Genomic DNA, 18027 nt, shown 5'->3' with positions numbered 1-18027 from the left:
ACATATCACCTATTTTAAAGGACAAATACTGTTTCAGTATTTGAAGGCAGCCATATTTTACTTTAAGCAATACCAGTTGCCTGACTGTCCTGCTGATCCTCTGCCTCTAATACTTTCAGCCATAGAATCTGAACAAGCATGCAGCAGATCAGGCGTTTGACATTTTTGTAGTATATTACAAGATTAGCTGGATGCTTGTTTCTGGTGGAATTCGGACACTACAGCAGCCAAATAGACCAGCAGGGCTGTCATGCAACTGGTGTTTAAATGGAAATAAATATCCTCACTTCAGTTGTCCTTTAAGATTCCTGCAGAGCACATATACTTCTCTTCAGAGCAATGGCTGGTGCCAAATATGCAGTTCAGAGTGAAGTGTTTAAAGTGTACCAAAGACGACTAAAAATAAAAGATTTATACATACCTGGGGCTTCCTCCAGTCCCCTCCACACCGATCACTCCCACAGTCTTCCTCCACCTTCTCCCATTATCAGCCCTGTAAGTTTGGCGAGTCAAGGCACACTGCGCATGTGCAGCCCGGCTGTGCGCCCGCCACACTCCTATGGCCGGGATCGCTCTGCACCTGTGCAGTACTACAGCGCAGGCGCAGACCGTTCCCAGCGGCGGGAGTGAGACTGGGTGGAGCACGCAGCTGCACTGCGCTGACTGACCAAACTCATGGGGCTGATAACTGGAGGACGGCAGGGAGCAATTGGTGCGGAGGAGGCTGGAGAAAGCCTCAGGTATATATAAATCTTACTTTTAGTTGTCTCTGGTACACTGTGAAGTGTTTACATAATGGGTCAGAGATTTTTGGCAGCTAAAGGGGAACGTTCACAATGTTAAGCATATGGATTTGATATTTTGGCAGATTACTGTATTTATAATGATCTGAACGTTATTCCTTAAAACTATTTTGATTAAAAATGAAAATGTTGTTGGTGAATTATTTAATAATAATGAGTCAGAAAATGATTGCATGCAGTAGGGACACTGATTCAAGGTACAACAAACTGAAGCTGTGGGTTGGGCAGTGGCCAGAAGCATCCAGTGATATTGTTGCCTCATTGTAAAAATTCAGCTTGATAGGTTGCCAGGGGTAACTGTTTCACTTTAGCTTTGGTTTTGTCTTCAGCAGAATTGTAAAGCACAAGTTAAACCATGCTGACCCAGCCAAGCACAAAACTCAAGCACTGCCCAAGAGTAAAGTGTTAGGTGTACTCCAAACAAGGTGCCCTTATACTGTGTCTAGCAATGTACAGGATCTTCTCACAAAATTAGCATATTGTGATAAAATTCATTATTTTCTGTAATGTACTGATAAATATTAGACTTTCATATATTTTAGATTCATTACACTACAACTGAAGAAGTTAAAGCCTTTTATTGTTTTAATATTGATGATTTTGGCATACAGCTCATGAAAACTCAAAATTCCTATCTCAAAAAATTTGCATATTTCATCCAAACACTAAAAGAAAAGTGTTTTTAAAAAAGAAAGTCAACCTTCAAATAATTATGTTCAGTTATGCACTCAATACTTGGTCGGGAATCCTTTTGCAGAAATGACTGCTTCAATGCGGCGTGGCATGGAGGCAATCAGCCTGTGGCACTGCTCAGGTGTTATGGAGGCCCAGGATGCTTCGATAGCAGCCTTAAGCTCATCCATAGTGTTGGGTCTTGCGTCTCTCAACTTTCTCTTCACAATATCCAACAGATTCTCTATGGGGTTCAGGTCAGGAGAGTTGGCAGGCCAATTGTGCATAATACCATGGTCAGTAAACCATTTACCAGTGGTTTTGGCACTGAGCAGGTGCCAGGTCATGCTGAAAAATGAAATCTTCATCTCCATAAAGCTTTTCAGCAGATGAAAGCATGAACCCACTTTTGAACCAGAAACAGCGGCAGAGGCGCCTGACCTGGGCTACAGAGAAGCAGCACTGGACTGTTGCTCAATGGTTCAAAGTACTTTTTTTCGGACGAAAGCAACTTTTACATGTCATTCGGAAATCAAGGTGCCAAGTCTGGAGGAAGACTGGGGAGAGGGAAATGCCAAAATGCCTAAAGTCCAGTGCCAAGTACCCACAGCCAGTGATGGTCTGGGGTGCCACGTCAGCTGCTGGTGTTGGTCCACTGTGTTTTATCAAGGACAGGGTCAATGCAGCTAGCTATCAGGAGATTTTGGAGCACTTCATGCTTCCATCTGCTGAAAAGCATTATGGAGATGATTTCATTTTTCAGCACGACCTGGCACCTGCTCACAGTGCCAAAACCACTGGTAAAAGGTTTACTGACCATGGTATTACTGTGCTCAATTGGCCTGCCAACTCTCCTGACCTGAACCCCATAGAGAATCTGTGGGATATTGTGAAGGGAAAGTTGAGAGACGCAAGACCCAACACTATGGATGAGCTTAAGGCCGCTATCGAAAGCATCCTGGGCCTCCATAACACCTGAGCAGTGGCACAGGCTGATTGCCTCCATGCCACGCCGCATTGAAGCAGTCATTTCTGCAAAAGGATTCCCGATCAAGTATTGAGTGCATAACTGAACATAATTATTTGAAGGTTGACTTTTTGTTTTAAAAACACTTTTCTTTTATTGGTCGGATGAAATATGCTAATTTTTTGAGATAGGAATTTTGAGTTTTCATGAGCTGTATGCCAAAATCATCAATATTAAAATAAAAGGCTTGAACTACTTCAGTTGTAGTGTAATGAATTTAAAATATATGAAAGTCTAATGTTTATCAGTACATTACAGAAAATAATGAACTTTATCACAGTATGCTAATTTTTGAGAAGATCCTGTATCTCTGACGGGAGAGAGATCTGTTGGCTGCATATACACCGCAGGCAGATTACCGATCAATTTCAGCATGAAATAAAAAAAATAAAAGACCCGTAGGGACATGACACTGTAGCTCTGGCAATGCTGCGTTGTTGTCGCAAAAGTCTAAGGGTCGCAGGGAAAAAAAAAATATGCATATGCGTTTTCAAACCTGCATTTTTAATAACGCTGGTTTTGTTGCATAATATTCATAGATGCATCAAAAATGCACATATTGAAACGCAGTGTTATGCGATTTTTGAAAAAAAATGTTTTATGATGCATCTCCGCTTCCGGTTGCCTTCCTAGTGATTTGCATAAAACGCAAGAAAAAAATGCATACAAAATGCATATGCGTTTTGTATTTCGGACCGCAAACTCATTAACCACTTGAGGACTCAGTCTTTACCCTCCCCCTTAAGGACCAGCGTGTTTGATGATCTGTGCTGGGTGGGCTCTGCAGCCCCCAGCAAAGATCAGGTTGCAGGCAGAGCGATCAGATCGCCACCCTTTTTTCCCCCCTATGGGGATGATGTGCAGGGGGGGTCTGATCGCTCCTGCCTGCCTGGGTGTTGCGGGGGGGGGGGCACCTCAAAGCCCCCCTCCGCGGTGAAATCCCCCCCTCTCCTTCCTCTCACCCCTGGTGATCGGGGCTGCACACATGGCCACAGTGATGAATGGGTCGGCACCACCAAAAGTGAATAAAGCTCTTTAATGAACCAGAACTCAGCAGTTACAGACGCTGTTTCGGGCAGACAAGCCCTTCCTCAAACTGCTTACAAAGTGAACACACACTAGCACCAACCTTATACACCCACCGAAGTGGGTGGGAACACAAGCGGACCTGATGGGAGACCTGAAACTAGCCACATAACAAAGGTCACTCACTGCTGAGTTCTGGTTCATTAAAGAGCTTTATTCACTTTTGGTGGTGCCGACCCATTCATCACTGTGGCAGTATTGGTCCCAAGGGACACTGGGACGGGGTCGTGGCACACCTACCGATGCTGTGGTGCCCTTCACTTCACCTATCTGTCACATGGCGGCATTTCCCGGCCGCTGATTGGCCGGGGATCGCCGATCTGCCTTACGGCGCTGCTGTAGCAGCAGCGCCGTTCAATGTAAAAGGAGTCTCCTGCATTTACATTTAGTCTCGTGGCTCGCAGGCTATTCACGGAGACCCGCTCCGTGATCTAACAGGAAACGGCTGCTCGCGCGTGCGGCCTTTCCTAATTAGGGAGGCACCTGGCGACGCAGACGTGCGTCGCTGGTCCTCCAGCTACCACTTTGTCGCTTCACGGTATGAGTGTGCGGTCACAAGTGGTTAAAATGCACGCTAAACGCATCTGCAGTAAAAAAAAAAAAAAAAAAAAAAATTTAACACAAATGAACACATTAACATAAAACATAGCGTGAAAGGCTGCGTTTTATGCCATGTTGTGTGCACCTAGCCTCAACAGTCCCTTGCTGGGAGAAGCTAAGTTTAGTTAAAGCATTTTCACATAACCGTACTGAAAATAAACACTGAGAACAGATCACAATCAGAGATGAGCATTTCTCTGACTTGTTCCATTAAGAAGTCATTCACAACTGAATTGAGGTTTAAACACACAGAGCAGGATATGGATAGTGGTTGATGGAATAAAAGTGGAATCAATTAAAAACTGCTCATGATTATTGGATTTAAAATACAGCCTGGCTTTACTGAAAAAACGCCCCATTGCTGTGGCTTGAGAGACTCATTTAGTTGCAGTGAGGCTGATGTGTAAACATGGAAACAACCAGCCTCGGGGATATTTACTAGCATTAGATGCCTCAGAGTTCCTATTCAGCAGCAGCTGAGCCACACTTGCCAGGAGCAATGCCCGGTGATTTGCCCTGTTCATCACTGCTGTAAGTTTTGATTTCACTCTTGGCTGCACTCTCACCAAAGTCAGAGGCAGAAGAGGGAACATTTTTAACCACAAGGTCAGAAGGGCTGTGAAGGCAACCCTGGAGGGCATGAAGGTCCCAAGACACTAGTCTAGGATTCCAAGATGTTGGAATGACAGCCTGCTTTGGAAAAGAAAAACCTTATGATTTACAGTTTCTTCCTACTGTAAATATTGTACTATTTGCAGTTTAGTTATTGTTCAACTGGTTTGAACGTTGATGAATCTGGCCACTATACTGTAGGTGGCATGATTCTTAGATCTTGAGTACTTGAGTTTACACTAATAACACTTTATTTGCATTTGAATATGTATTTTGTGCGTCAGATGTTGTTAGCTGTGGTCACCCATTGAATTTGATACAATTGGCAAAGCACATCAAATGAAGGTTAAGAGGATATATGGGAGGCCTACTTATAAATAGTTGTGATGTAAAACAAAAGGTTTTGTTCTCCACCTTTATACATTTGGCAGTCGAGAGAGGTCTCCCTATCCAGGCCACACAGTCTTCAATAGGGCATGGCAGAAGGGAAAACAGGACAAACCCAAGGAAAAGGGGACACTGCAGGAAGAAAGGAAAGTGGTGATCTTGGCAATGCTTACTCTACAGGGTTCTGCATGTGAGATGGCAACAGCCTGCCCTCTTCCATGCAAAGGCAACGGATGAGGGATGCTGATTTGCAGTCTGGGCCCTTGTTTCTAACTTAAGGCATTGTAATAATTAAGGAAAAAGGATCTTTTTAGCTCCCCTGGCATTTAACCCTTGTTTAAGCTATTACTAGTATACACAGAAAAAAAAATGAATTGGACACCATGGTTAAAAAAATTCAATTTATTAGAAATGATTCTACAGGTATAAATTACAAAGTCTTCTTTAGAAGATAATAAAAACATTAACTAAAACCACTATGGTCAATTATCTCTTACTACTCGTCCATTTGGGCTCTCCTGCAGGGCTCCGAAAGTGCTAAGAGGCCAAATCTGAAATACAAAAAGCAGGCATAGAAAATTAAAGGTGAATTCCAAAAAGTGCCAAACATACAGTAAAATCCCTTTACAGTAAACTCGAGGAACCTGGTCAAGTTATTTACATTAGGATATGTCAAATTGTATATTTGTACATGCGCATGGTCAGGACCTGGGGACTGAGTGTACAATAGCAGAGGTTTACTATAACAAGATTCTACTGCATCACAACTGAGTATACAGCCAGGTCTGGCAGTTCCATTAATGCACATGTGTCAAACTCCAGGCCTGGAGGGCCAGATCCATTCCAGAATTTAAGATGGACTGAGAAAGAAAGCAATGTGTTCTACCTGATGGACACACCTTTCCTGATTCAGACCCATAAATTCATTTGAGCTGTATCAAAAATGTGTGAGGATCTCAGCCCTCGTAAAACCGGTTTGACATACCTGCATTAATGCAAGGGGGGAGGGGCAATTGCCTAAGCTATCAGTCTCCCCTTTAACTCTCCTGTGCGCGCATACTGTAAACAAATCCCATACAATGCTTTTTTGTAAAAAGTAGATCTGATACTGTATTTTTTTATTATTAGAAAAGCAGATTATTAAACACTAATGCACGTTAAAAACGCAAATATAAAAATGTGAAAGCAGCGGAAAAATGCAGAAATGCATGGTTTTATGCACAGACAAGTATGCTCCCAGTCTCTTTATTTTGTTTGTTATATTATATTGTTTAATTCAACGTTCAAACCAGAGTTGAACAATGACTAAACTGTAGATAGCACAATGTTAGATTATATTGTTTAATGTTTGACAAAATTAATTTTGAGCTTTACACCACCTCCCAGGTGTATAATTTCTGCTGGATTTCTGCGCAATAAGTGGTTCAATTAATTTTCATGACATTTTTGCCTGTAAACTTACCAAAAAGTGTCAAGGAAAGGTCTAGTATACATAGAGCATAATAAATGTGTCAAATACAAAAAAAATAAACAAAAAAAAATTCCCTTTCTGCTGAGCCACAATTTCCCCACTCTTCAGCTTCTTGGCAGAAAACAGTTTTCCGGAAGGACAGCGCAGGCTTAAATTGTACCCGAGATGAGAAGCGTCTCAGGTGTGTATCTATGAAATGGTCGCAAGGAGATTTGGGCGCAGGGCAAATCCTGTAAACGGCCAACCCTGCTCCTGCACATGTCCCGGAGGCGTGAATTACTATTCCCCCTCCAGGCCGCCAGGGGGCTTTTTCAGGATTAAGATTTCCTTTAAATTAGTATTAACTTAAATACAACACTTCAAATACACTTTAATGAAACTAAACTTGTTGTACCTTTATATTTAGTTTAATTTTGTTAACCAATTTAACTTACCCGAAAGCAAACTCGCCCTCGTATCAACGCGTAGGGAACTGGTCCATAAATTCTAGAATCTGTGGAGTTTTTTAGATTGTCCCCCTCTAGCCAGACATGGCCTTTTGGAACCTGTGGAAACACCAAGAAAGGTTTAGTCATGAGAAAAATACAATTCCCCATCTCCACAACCTTCAGCTAAATTATACTCATTTGCTGGATAATATAAGCAAGTTAAAAGGTTCCAAAGGTGTATGACCTATGGAAGCTGCCATATTTCCTTTTAAACAATACCAGTAACCTGGCATCCTGCTGATCTATTTGGCTGCAGTAGTGTCTAGTTCCTATGCCGCTGATGGCTCAATTGATAATATCCGACGTGTCCGATCACCGCGGCGGATCGATACCGCGCTCGATCCCAGCGGGCGGACAATGCAGAAAACGAAGTGCTAATTAGGAAGTGCCCGCGGGGACGAGTGGGAATCGAACCACGCGGACGAGCGGTGACGCGCTGGCTCGATTCCGGCGCATTCTCACAGTCTATGCCCAGCATAAGGGCCGGTGCACACCAAGAGCGCTTCTGAGTTCTTTGAAAAGCGACTGGCTAATGTGTTTGTATGGGATTGATCACATCAGAGCGATTACACCTCAATGTTAAGTATAGGAAAGAGGAAAAATCGCTCTAAGGCCCATTTTCACACTTAAAATTGCAAACCGCTAGCTATTACCACTAGCGTTTTGTGGGAGTGATTTTTCCGCGTTAAACGTGAGAAAAAAAAAATCACTGGACTAAGTAGCGTTTTGGGAGCGATCGCGATTAGCAGTTCTATACATGCTAATCGCGATCGCTCCAGGATCGCCGCCAAAATGCTGCATGTAACGCGGTTGCGGTTAACGCTAACCGTAAAACACCCGCAATCGCGGCAGTGAGAACACGGCCATAGGATTACATGGGCTAGCGGTTTTTAAAAACCAATAGTGGTTTGCGATGAGCGGGAATCGCGCAATTCCCGCTCATGTGTGAGTGGGCCCTGAAACGCTAGAACAGAGCAATTTTCCTAGGGTTTTTTTTTTACAAAAGCCAATCTCTTCCAGGTCGAACTGTAGAAAAATGATAAAATCACTACACAAAACGCTCCAAAAATCACTAAGAATAAATAGAAAATCAAGTGATTTTTAGTGTGCACTAGCCATTAATCACACATCTGACTACCTCTAACGGTCCCCAACAGACGTCCTCTGCCCTCGCAGCCAGCCATCAATGCTCTGGTCCTCGCCTCCGGTTCACTTCTGGAATTTGCGACTTACAAAAAAAAATAAAAAAAAAAAATAGCAAAACCACTGCGCCTGCGTGGCCACACCTTCGCTCCCACTGACATCACCGGGAATGTACTGCACAGGCTCAGTATTGTCTGCACCTGTGCAGTACACTACCAATGACGTCAGTGGGAGCTAGGACATGTGCGCGCAGGCGCAGTGGTTTTCAGACTTTAAAGTCGCAAATTCCAGAAGTGAATCAGCGGGAACAAGAGCATTGACGGCCGGCTGCGCATGCACAGGACGTCTATTGGGGACCGTTAAAAGCCCCAGGTAAGTTCAACTCTTTCCCCCTCCCCCCCCTACAGTACTCCTTTGACAGGCTAACACGTGAATCTTGAAGACCAACTCCCAGAAAAAAATAAATTGGCAAGGAATTCAAACACACTTTGATTTTTCTAGCTTCACTTCCTGCCCTGACAGAAAGCGGGTCCAAAACTCCAACTGAGTACAGCAAGAAAATGTATGTACTGTATTTAAGACTGGAACAGATGTAGATAACCAGATAGAAACAAAAGACAAAGCTGCCAGTCAATCACTGCAGGTGCTGATAGTCAGTAACCATGGCTCCTGCTCTCTGAAGCTCCTGCAGCTTTCTACCCAATAGTCATTCAATGGGCCGCTAATGATTCAGGCTTGCGCTGGATGCGGTTAAAGGTGGCCATACACTTATAGATTTGCAGCAGATTTGACCATCAGATAAATTTGTCAGATGCCTGTTAAGTCTAACCTGACAGAAATCTTATCTGAGGTGTAACACACACACACCAAATTGAAAGTCAATGTAAATGCATTATTGCACCATTAGATCCAATGCAACTCTATGAGCCATCGATATGCTGCCAGCAACAGATCGACCTAGATCGTCCATCCTAACACATAGATCAAATCTGGACGACGAATTAGTGTTTTATAAGTCTTCTGACGGTGCTGAAGTTGCTCCCTGTGCGCCGCTATAGCCGTAATTCCTATTATGATCCATGGTGGTGCCAGCTGCGCACAAGTCTCCTGAGTTGGATTCCTTGTGTTCGCTCTACTGGACAGTGTGTCTGCCAAACAGTACTGCTTTGGTTGCAAAGTGCAATTTGAAAATTGAAATGCTAATTCTGGAAATTCCCAGCTGGATAAATGAAATGGAGCATTTTTTGTAACAATACAAAATGTTCTGTACAGCACCAGTTTATTAGTGATGGCAAGAACTGTTTACGGGCGAACAGCCCTTGCATAGTAACCTCATGCTACTTCTGGGTCGGCGAGGACTGTCAGTAGTGCGCAGGCACTGGCCCAGCAATGCACGTCCTTGATTGCAAGGCCACGGCCAGGAGCGCTGTTACGCAGAACGCCCCCTCTGCCACATGCGCACGATGAAGGAAGCGTGTTGCTGGACTAGCGTCTGCGCACTACTGACCTGGAAGTAGCCTGAGGTCACTACACAGGGACTGTTCGCCAGTGATCAGTTCTTGCCATCACTACTGCTTATATCAACACAAAAGTCACATTTCCCTTCAAAGAATGCCTTAAGTGAGAGATTCAGAATCAGTTTATTTCTCCAAGTACAACATGGGGGTGTACCCAGAATTATTTTTGGCACATACCGGGTCAGTGATGGTGCAGTACAGAGCACAGCAAACAAAACGCACAACTCAAGTATAGGTGGAAGTATACATAAAGAGCTCGTATATACAGTATATTACACATAGAAACATAGCTAAGAAGGACCAGAAGGAGGTATATGGAGGCTGCCATACTTCCTTCCTTTTAAACAATAACAGTTGCCTGGCAGCCCTGCTGATCATTCATGCATCGGTAGTGTCTGAATCACAACCCTGAAACAAGCATGTGGCACATCCAGTCAAACATCTGAAATCTGCAGGCTTGTTCAGGGCCTGTGGCTCAAAGTATTAGAGGCAAAGGATCAGCAGGATAGCCAGATAATTTTCATTGTTTAAAAATAAATATGTCAGCCTCCATACCCATCTCACCTCAGGTGTCCTTTATTTGTAACTTCAGTGGCCAATCTGCAAGAACACAACTTTAACTTCTACTTTGGAAGCCCACATCTCTGAAACTGATCATTTAGATATGGAGTTTTCACTAAAATGATTTATTGTGTAGTTTGGCATCAAACTTCCAGTTCCTATTAGCCACGTTTATGTCAGATATGCTGTAACAATTGGTCTACGATGGTAGTACAAGACTGTCGGTGGGTGGAGCTGCTGCTGGAGCCGTTCTTGTGGGAGTGTTTCTGTAATTTCTATAGAGACATCCTGCATTAAAGCAGTACAACTGTCTGTGGAGAACCTTCAACACATTTTATAATGGTGCAAAGGATAGATTGAGGGTTTTAATATTTACTGGAAGCTTTCAGTGGAAGGAAGAGGTATAGGGTAGCAAGCTGGAGATGCAGGATGGTTAGGTCATTATTTTAATAGACTTCAGAGAGGTCATTAGGATGTGGAGTGAAATTGTGCTCTTGTGTCACGGTAGCAGCATGGCGGGGGCAGACACTCATCAACATCCTGAGGCCACAACCCAGGCCAGACCTGTTAGTGGGCTCCTGATTAGCTAAATGGTAATTGACTGTGACACCAATTACACATAATCTCATCATTTTATCGGAGTGGGCTTGTCAAAGTTCTAATTAAGATCACAGTTCACTATGTGCACACGGGATCCTCAACACACTGCCATCATGTCCTTCAAGACGTCCATGGAAAGCCTCTCTACCTCTGCTAAATTAATGAGTGTGACCTGCAATCCAGTAATACTATGTGGGATGTCTGCTAAGAGAAAGGGGATAAACAACGCTGCATATTACTGGTTGTCCAACAAGATACAACACTTCTCCCAGAAAGCCTAAGCAAAGAGGAATATAGGAAGTCCCACTACTTTTTTCACAAAAAAAAAAAAAAAAATTCTACTTGCCTGGATGTCATGCTGGTGGCTTTGCTTCCAACACCTTTTGAGGCACTACTGGCAACATTCATGCTGCAAGTCTGTGAATGACTTAGGGTGCCCATACATTACTTGATTTTTAGCATCGATATCCAGTTAATTTGATCACGACTGAACCTGGCAGATGCCGATGCTACAACTTGGCCACGCGATCGATTGTTTTTCATCCGAAACTGGTCGAGAGGCTCGATCAGGCATGCTGAAAAATCTTGGTTGAATAGGTTCAATCAAGTACTGTAGGCAGTTGTAACTGTGTTTGATTTCCCGACTACTGACTGATCCTCCTCCCCCCCAAGTGTATTTGACCCCCATGAGCCGTGATGAGTGTTGCATAATCACCTGTCATACCAGCTCCAACCTTCACCTCTTCTGGTGCATATTTTTGAATTGCCACCATTATTGCCCGTAGTACCAGTGCATATACTGATGTCATGGTACAGGCGCTCAGTGACATTTCAAAAAGGCACTCGGCACTGGAAGAGGCAAGGTTTTGTGCTGACTTCACAGGTAAGCCTTCAACACCCACCGCGGGCATATTGTGGAGACAACCCAGCAGTTAGCGGTGCTAGAACGATTTACAATAGAGTCCATGCTAAAATCTGTCTGCAGTGTGTGGGTAGGCAATAGATCCCTCTCTGATCTAATTCAATCAGATAGGTATCTATATGATGTTCGATCTGGTGAAAGACTGAAAGATGTATGGCCCCCAGGGTTCATACACACATCTTTTGATTGCTGAATTTTACCACTTCCATGTAGTATAAAAGCTTATGTAGAAAATGTGTCATAGTATTCAAAATCTGTTTGGCCAATTTTACCGCCTTCATGTAGTATGAGGACTAACAGATTCTTAATACTATGAACACATTTTGTAGGTAAACTCTCATACTACATGGAGGTGGTAAGATTGGCCAAATTAGGATATGTGTATGCCCCTTTAAAATACTAATGCCAAAAGAACAATTCGACAGAAAAGGAATCATATCCAAGAAAATGAAAGACAATAGTTTCCATATTCCACCCACTTCAAGGTGTTCCTTAAAAAAAGTCCTTCAAAACTGAAGTGAAATTCCAGGATTCTAAACAAATCCTGACTGCCCACCCCATATGTTCCATTTAGAGGAGATAGAAGGACCAAAGTACTTGAATTTGGAGCTCCAGTGTGAACAGATTAAGTGCCTGCCAAGGCCTTGTACTCTATCTGGCACTGCAAGAAGGGTGCTGTGCCAACACAACTCTAAAACCTATAACTAAGATAAGTATTGCGCCAGAGTACTATAATAATAATAATAAGCGGCTACCCTAGTTTGGAGATTCCCCACACCAACAAATATTTTTGCAATAAATAATAGTCTAGGGCAGGCATGGGAAAACTTGGCTGTTAAAGCGGACCCAAACCAAACATTTTTTTAATTCAAAATATTTAGTTGCACCACTCTGACACATACAAAGATAAATAAACACTCCTTCAAACCTATGAGCATTTCAGTGCATGCTTTTCACCCTCCTCTTTTCATACCTAGGGTTATACTGGGGGCAGCCATTAGCAATTCCTCCATTGCCGAACACCATCTACTCCACCAGTTTGCCGGAAAAATGCCGGCAATTTGAAAGGAAGGGAGGGTTTTCTCCAATAAATGTAAAATATTTTATATTTGTCATCATGCAGCTGAAAAAAGGCTGCTATTTATTATTATAATTTAGAAAATAGATTTTATTTCTGAAATCTTGTATTTTTATTTTGGGTCCACTTTAAGGAACTACAAGTCCCACAATGCATTGCAGGAGTCTGACAGCCACAGTCATGACTCAAAGGCATATAAATTGTGGGACTTGTAGTTTCCGTAACAGCTGGAAGGCCGAGTTTGCTCATGCCTGGTCTAGGGTGTGCTAATGGATTATTAAAAACCATCATAATTTAATTAGTAATTTAATTAGTAGTCAGTAATATCAATATGTAAAATACAATACAATGTAAAAATAGCAGGATCCTGCATCACTCAAAACCACAACGCATCCAAAAACACCCACACTGTAATACCACCTGGGTATAGAATGACAAGCTCCTAAGAGCATGAGACGATCCCTCTGTAGATGATTTAAGATGACCGTCTGTTGTCTGGTGCCTAACCCAGAAGCACCAATTGGAAATATTGTTAATAAAGAGTAAGAGAATGTTCCAAATAGATTGCGCTCAATTAGGAGCAAAAACGTATCTTTCCAAAAAATGTTCACAAGTAATACAGTGCAAGCATGTAGGGCTTACCACTTACGCCTCAGGAACAATTCGTCCGTGGGATCCTCCAGGAGCGCTCGATCCTGCTAGACCCGGCTGGTGGCTATGCAGGAGAGTCTAAGTGCAAGTGTGCAAAGGATGCACTGGGTCAGCAGACCCGGTCCAGGAACGCAGGTTTCTGCGCTCCACACCTGAACAGGAAGTCCAGCCCCCTGGATTCAGATTGGTGGTGATGTCACATCATAGTTCCCAGTGTAAGATGCAGTGGGCAATGTCCTGCTTAACCTCCCTCTGCCCCTCTCTACAAGACATATGCATATTGATTGAGGGAAAAGGTCATCCCACGCGATGAGGAAAGATCTATTCAGGCCATCTTCATCACAACTTTGTGCGTGTATGCACCTTGTTGCAGAAAACCTACAATGACTGGGACTCAGCCCTGTGGCGCCTTTGGTATGTCATATCAAATGCCTCCTAAATGTCTACAGCAGCCAGACCTGAACCACAAACTTTTCCTTGCTCTGCCACCAAATGGCAGAAGTAATTAGCTAGCCTTCAGAACCAACTTCAAAGGATGCGATTAACTTGTGTCCAAATACCCCTGCTGTGTAATTGGCCATAGATGGTGACTCCACTGTGACAGATATCGTAAACCAAGGTTTCCTAGAACACAGTCTCCAACATTGACGCCTTGCTCCAGAGCGGAGAGGGACAGATCTAATCTATGGCCAACCCCAAACAGCTCTGACCTACTGTGACCCAGGAAATCCCAATTTCCCATTTTCTTCACATTTAATAGGATAGAAGACTCCTATGTTGTTTACCTTTGCGTAGGGCTCGTTCTTACACGTTCTGGGAGATTTCCAGAATGATATGACCCAAGACCGCTTAGTAATAAAAGGTCCAAAGTAACCCTATATACTGCAAATAGAATACAACCACACCCCTCACACACACCTCATATCTGCAGACTCTGGGCACCTCACTGAACGCAGTCACTTTGTTAATCGGACTCACATGCGCAGGACAATCACGTTCTACCATATTTTTCTCTCTGGGGCAAGAACTGCCCCCTGTTTAAATTACACAAGGCTGGACTTTAGTGTGTCACAGCTGCTCCCAGCTGGAGGAGTAAAACCCAGGCGCACACATGGTCCAGCCAGGGTCCTTTGTTTAGACCCGCTTCCTCATTGCCGTATTTTTATAAACTGTTGATTTGAATAGTTAGGTTGCAATTAACTATTTTTTTCCTTTTAGGAAGCTAGTTCACAGGTCTCTGATTCATTTTAAAATACAAAGAGTGGTGGCAGCATTACCATAGATTTCCAGCACGAAATTGATCATTTTACCATTGGTACATAATCGAGATCATACCATGTATGGACACACCAACCAATCTTAAATGTTTGTGCTCATGGTGGATTTGCCTCCAGAAGTTTCTAGTGGATGAGACCTGTATAGCAACTGTAACATAATACAACGGGATTGGTGGGCGATTTGTCACAGGCCCCCTGGGCAACAGTTTGGGGCCGAGTGTCTAGTATGGAGGAGCTAGAAGGACAACCGAGCAGCTTCCATCGAGAGGGGCAAGTAGCAGAACAATATGCTTGAAGAAGCAGATTCGGAGCTCCGGTGACGCATTGGGTCAGCTGTACGCATGCTAGATTTTTGGCAAGGACAGTCCCAACCAGCTGCCTCTCCAGAGTTTAGGCTACCGTGGGTGTATGTGGCTTTGGAGTGCTTATTCTTATTTCTTTCTATTTCCCGTGTTCCACTCTAAATGTACTTCGTAACATAAAACTAATACACCTAAAAAGAAATATTAAGTTTCAAAGCAGAAATCAGTTTGTGAACTTTGAAAATATACAATGAAGCAGCCCAAGAACCAAATGTATTGTGAAAGAGCAAAGAGAGTCGCACACCTCCACAGTAAGGTTAGAGAATGACCTCACCAGAGTCCATTCCATTCCTAAGAATGATGGAGGGAGGAGTGGCAGATAGAGAGGGACAGGAAGCTTACAGCAGAACTTAATCTGGCCTGGAGATAATATAAGTAAATCTTTTCTTCTCATCTATCCCTACTGAGGTCTATTTAAGTGCTTCCCACTTTGGAGCGAGCAACAAATGTAATTGCCTTGACGCCTGCGGGTGTTCATTTCACAAAAGCAGCTTTTGTGGCTTAACCGCAGGTGTTACCTTTCTTGATTAAAATGAAATATGATGAAAGGCGACAGTAGCAAATGACATATACAAGCTTGTAATGAATTGTACTTATTTGATTGGGTTCTCAGCAGGTTGTTTATAAAGTCACATGACCGAACTCTGGGCCATTGTTCGGTCTCAATGCACGGAGAATCGATGTGCAAAGTTCCTGCGCAGCATCCACTTCTCCTGGGTTCAAATAGGGCATGCTATCTAATTATGCCAGCTGAGTGTCTGCTGGGCACCGGGGCTAATATTTACATAGCACAAATTAATTTTTAGGACAGGATGCTAACTTCTAAAAAGGATCTCACTTTACTGAAGTGTTGAAAAGCCTGTGCCTTTCATATTTATATGCTTCCAATTTTACCATACTGCTTCAAATGGTCCAACTTAACTAAAAGGACTATTTATTTTGTCTTTATCGCTGCTCACATCTGCTACAGCATATACCAGTCTGAGTATTTCTGGGCGGGGCGGTGGGTTAGTTAGTGACCAGGGCTCACCAACGCTTTGCCACACGGACCCATCTCTTTTGCCGTTTGCGCAGCTCTCCTATCACTGCAGCTCACTCTTTCTGCTGTCGCTATGACAGCAGAGCTTCGTGAGCCAGTCAGGAGCTGATTTCATTGGCTCCTGACCCTGTGATCACTGTGAGCCAATCATACTGACAGCAGAACATGTGGGCTGCAGTGACAGGAGAGCAGCACAATAGGTAATTGAAATCTACGCCCTAGCAAGGATAACCGGTCCCAAACAGAATGTAGATTGCAATTACCGTGGTCCAGACGCAGTTCAAGAAAAGCAGTCACGACAACGCGTGGACTTCCGAAGGTGCGTAGACTGACGGCCGCAGTCATGCTGAAGCACTCTGGAACTGCACAACACCACTTTTCAGCCCGTTTTTAGGATCAAAAGAACAGGCGCAAACTTATCCTGGCTTCCCTCCCCCTCTCAAACACAGAATCAGTAAGTGCCTGTTTCTCATGCTATTGAACACTCACAGGATTTGAGGTTTTGGATTGTATGGGGTAATACAGCCATTTGAAGATTGACTTATGAATACTGCTTGCAACACGCTTTTTGATTCCAATGGGAGCAATTGATATCAATATGCTGGAATGCTAAGCAAGAGTAATAGAATCTGAGGAGTTTCTGCCTTCAATGTTAAAGAATAGGAAAGTGGAAAACCACTCTGAAAAACGCTAGATCAGAGCGGTTTTCCAGGCTTTTTTGTTACAGTAGCTGTTCAGTAACAGCTTTACTGTAATAATATTTGACATCTACTACATAAAAACACTCCAGAAAACGCTAGGCATGTTTAGAAAACATGCCTAGAATCGCTCTGAAATCTGCCTCAAAAACCTGTTTTGCGGATCTGCTAGAGGTTTTTGGTGTGCACTGGGCCTAATTGCGGGGCTAATTAATGGCCTTTGTGTATGGAGGATTTAATTCTAATTCCCCAGGATTTCCGTTCAAAGAGTGGTACAATTAATTTTCATAACCGTTTTTTCCTGTAACTTACCAAAATGAGTCAAGCAAGAGTTTAGTATACATTATGAGTATAATGAAAGTGTCAAACACAAATTCTTGTCAAAAATAAAATAAAATTTATTAATGACAAACAGAAATAGTTTGCATTTTTAATCAATGCAGAAAATGCAGAAATAAATGAATGGAGGCAGAAAAAAAAATACAGTCTAAAGGTTTACCCCTAAAACACCTCTTTTGTGTGTACACCTTGAAGCAAGGGATTGCACAAAGTGCCACATCACAGTCCGGGCAATACGTACGGGTCTCCTTGCGCATTTTTTTCCTGTCAGGGCCTTTTCTGGCGCAGCAGACCACACACCGTCTTGTAGGTTGTTCCTTGTGTGTGGTCGGTGGCAAATATTCGGGAAAGTGGCGTCCAGAAAGTCGTTTTGGGTTCACATACATAAGACGCTCTGCGCCCCGGTCTAGTTGCCGATTCCGGTGGGGGATGCTTTACACATATGGCTTCAGTAAGTTGCCACACAAAATCATGGTGCAGTACAGGCCTTTCACTGTTTTGTTTGTAAAGCACATATGCGTTCCACTGGCACTGTACTAGTAGGTGGCAGATTTTTTTTTTTATATAAACATTTCCGCTGCTGTTTGCGGACAGCCGGGTAAAAGGTCATGGCTCCATCAGCCCTGTCTACACCTCCCATCGTGTGGTTGTAGTCCATGACTGCTTTGGGCTTCACCTCCTGTCTACCTCTGGT

General features: G+C 43.3%; 1 protein-coding gene across 1 annotated transcript in view; it reads right to left on the bottom strand.

The window, feature by feature from the left end:
* Window positions 1-5574: 5574 nt before the first annotated feature.
* IMMP1L (inner mitochondrial membrane peptidase subunit 1) overlaps window positions 5575-18027 on the bottom strand; it is an 84132-nt gene continuing 71679 nt past the window's right edge. Inside the window, exons 5-6 of the mRNA XM_068261126.1 lie at window positions 7093-7203; window positions 5575-5738 (exon numbers count right to left, since the gene is read on the bottom strand). Of these exons, the coding sequence (XP_068117227.1) occupies window positions 5670-5738; window positions 7093-7203 (180 nt within the window). The 3' untranslated portion in view covers window positions 5575-5669. The remainder of the gene's footprint in view (window positions 5739-7092; window positions 7204-18027) is intronic.

This window comes from Hyperolius riggenbachi, chromosome 11 (assembly GCF_040937935.1).
Source record: "Hyperolius riggenbachi isolate aHypRig1 chromosome 11, aHypRig1.pri, whole genome shotgun sequence".
NCBI classification, from domain to species: domain Eukaryota; kingdom Metazoa; phylum Chordata; class Amphibia; order Anura; family Hyperoliidae; genus Hyperolius; species Hyperolius riggenbachi.
Note: the sequence above shows the minus strand (reverse complement) of the source record. Positions and strands in the feature narration are given on the sequence as shown.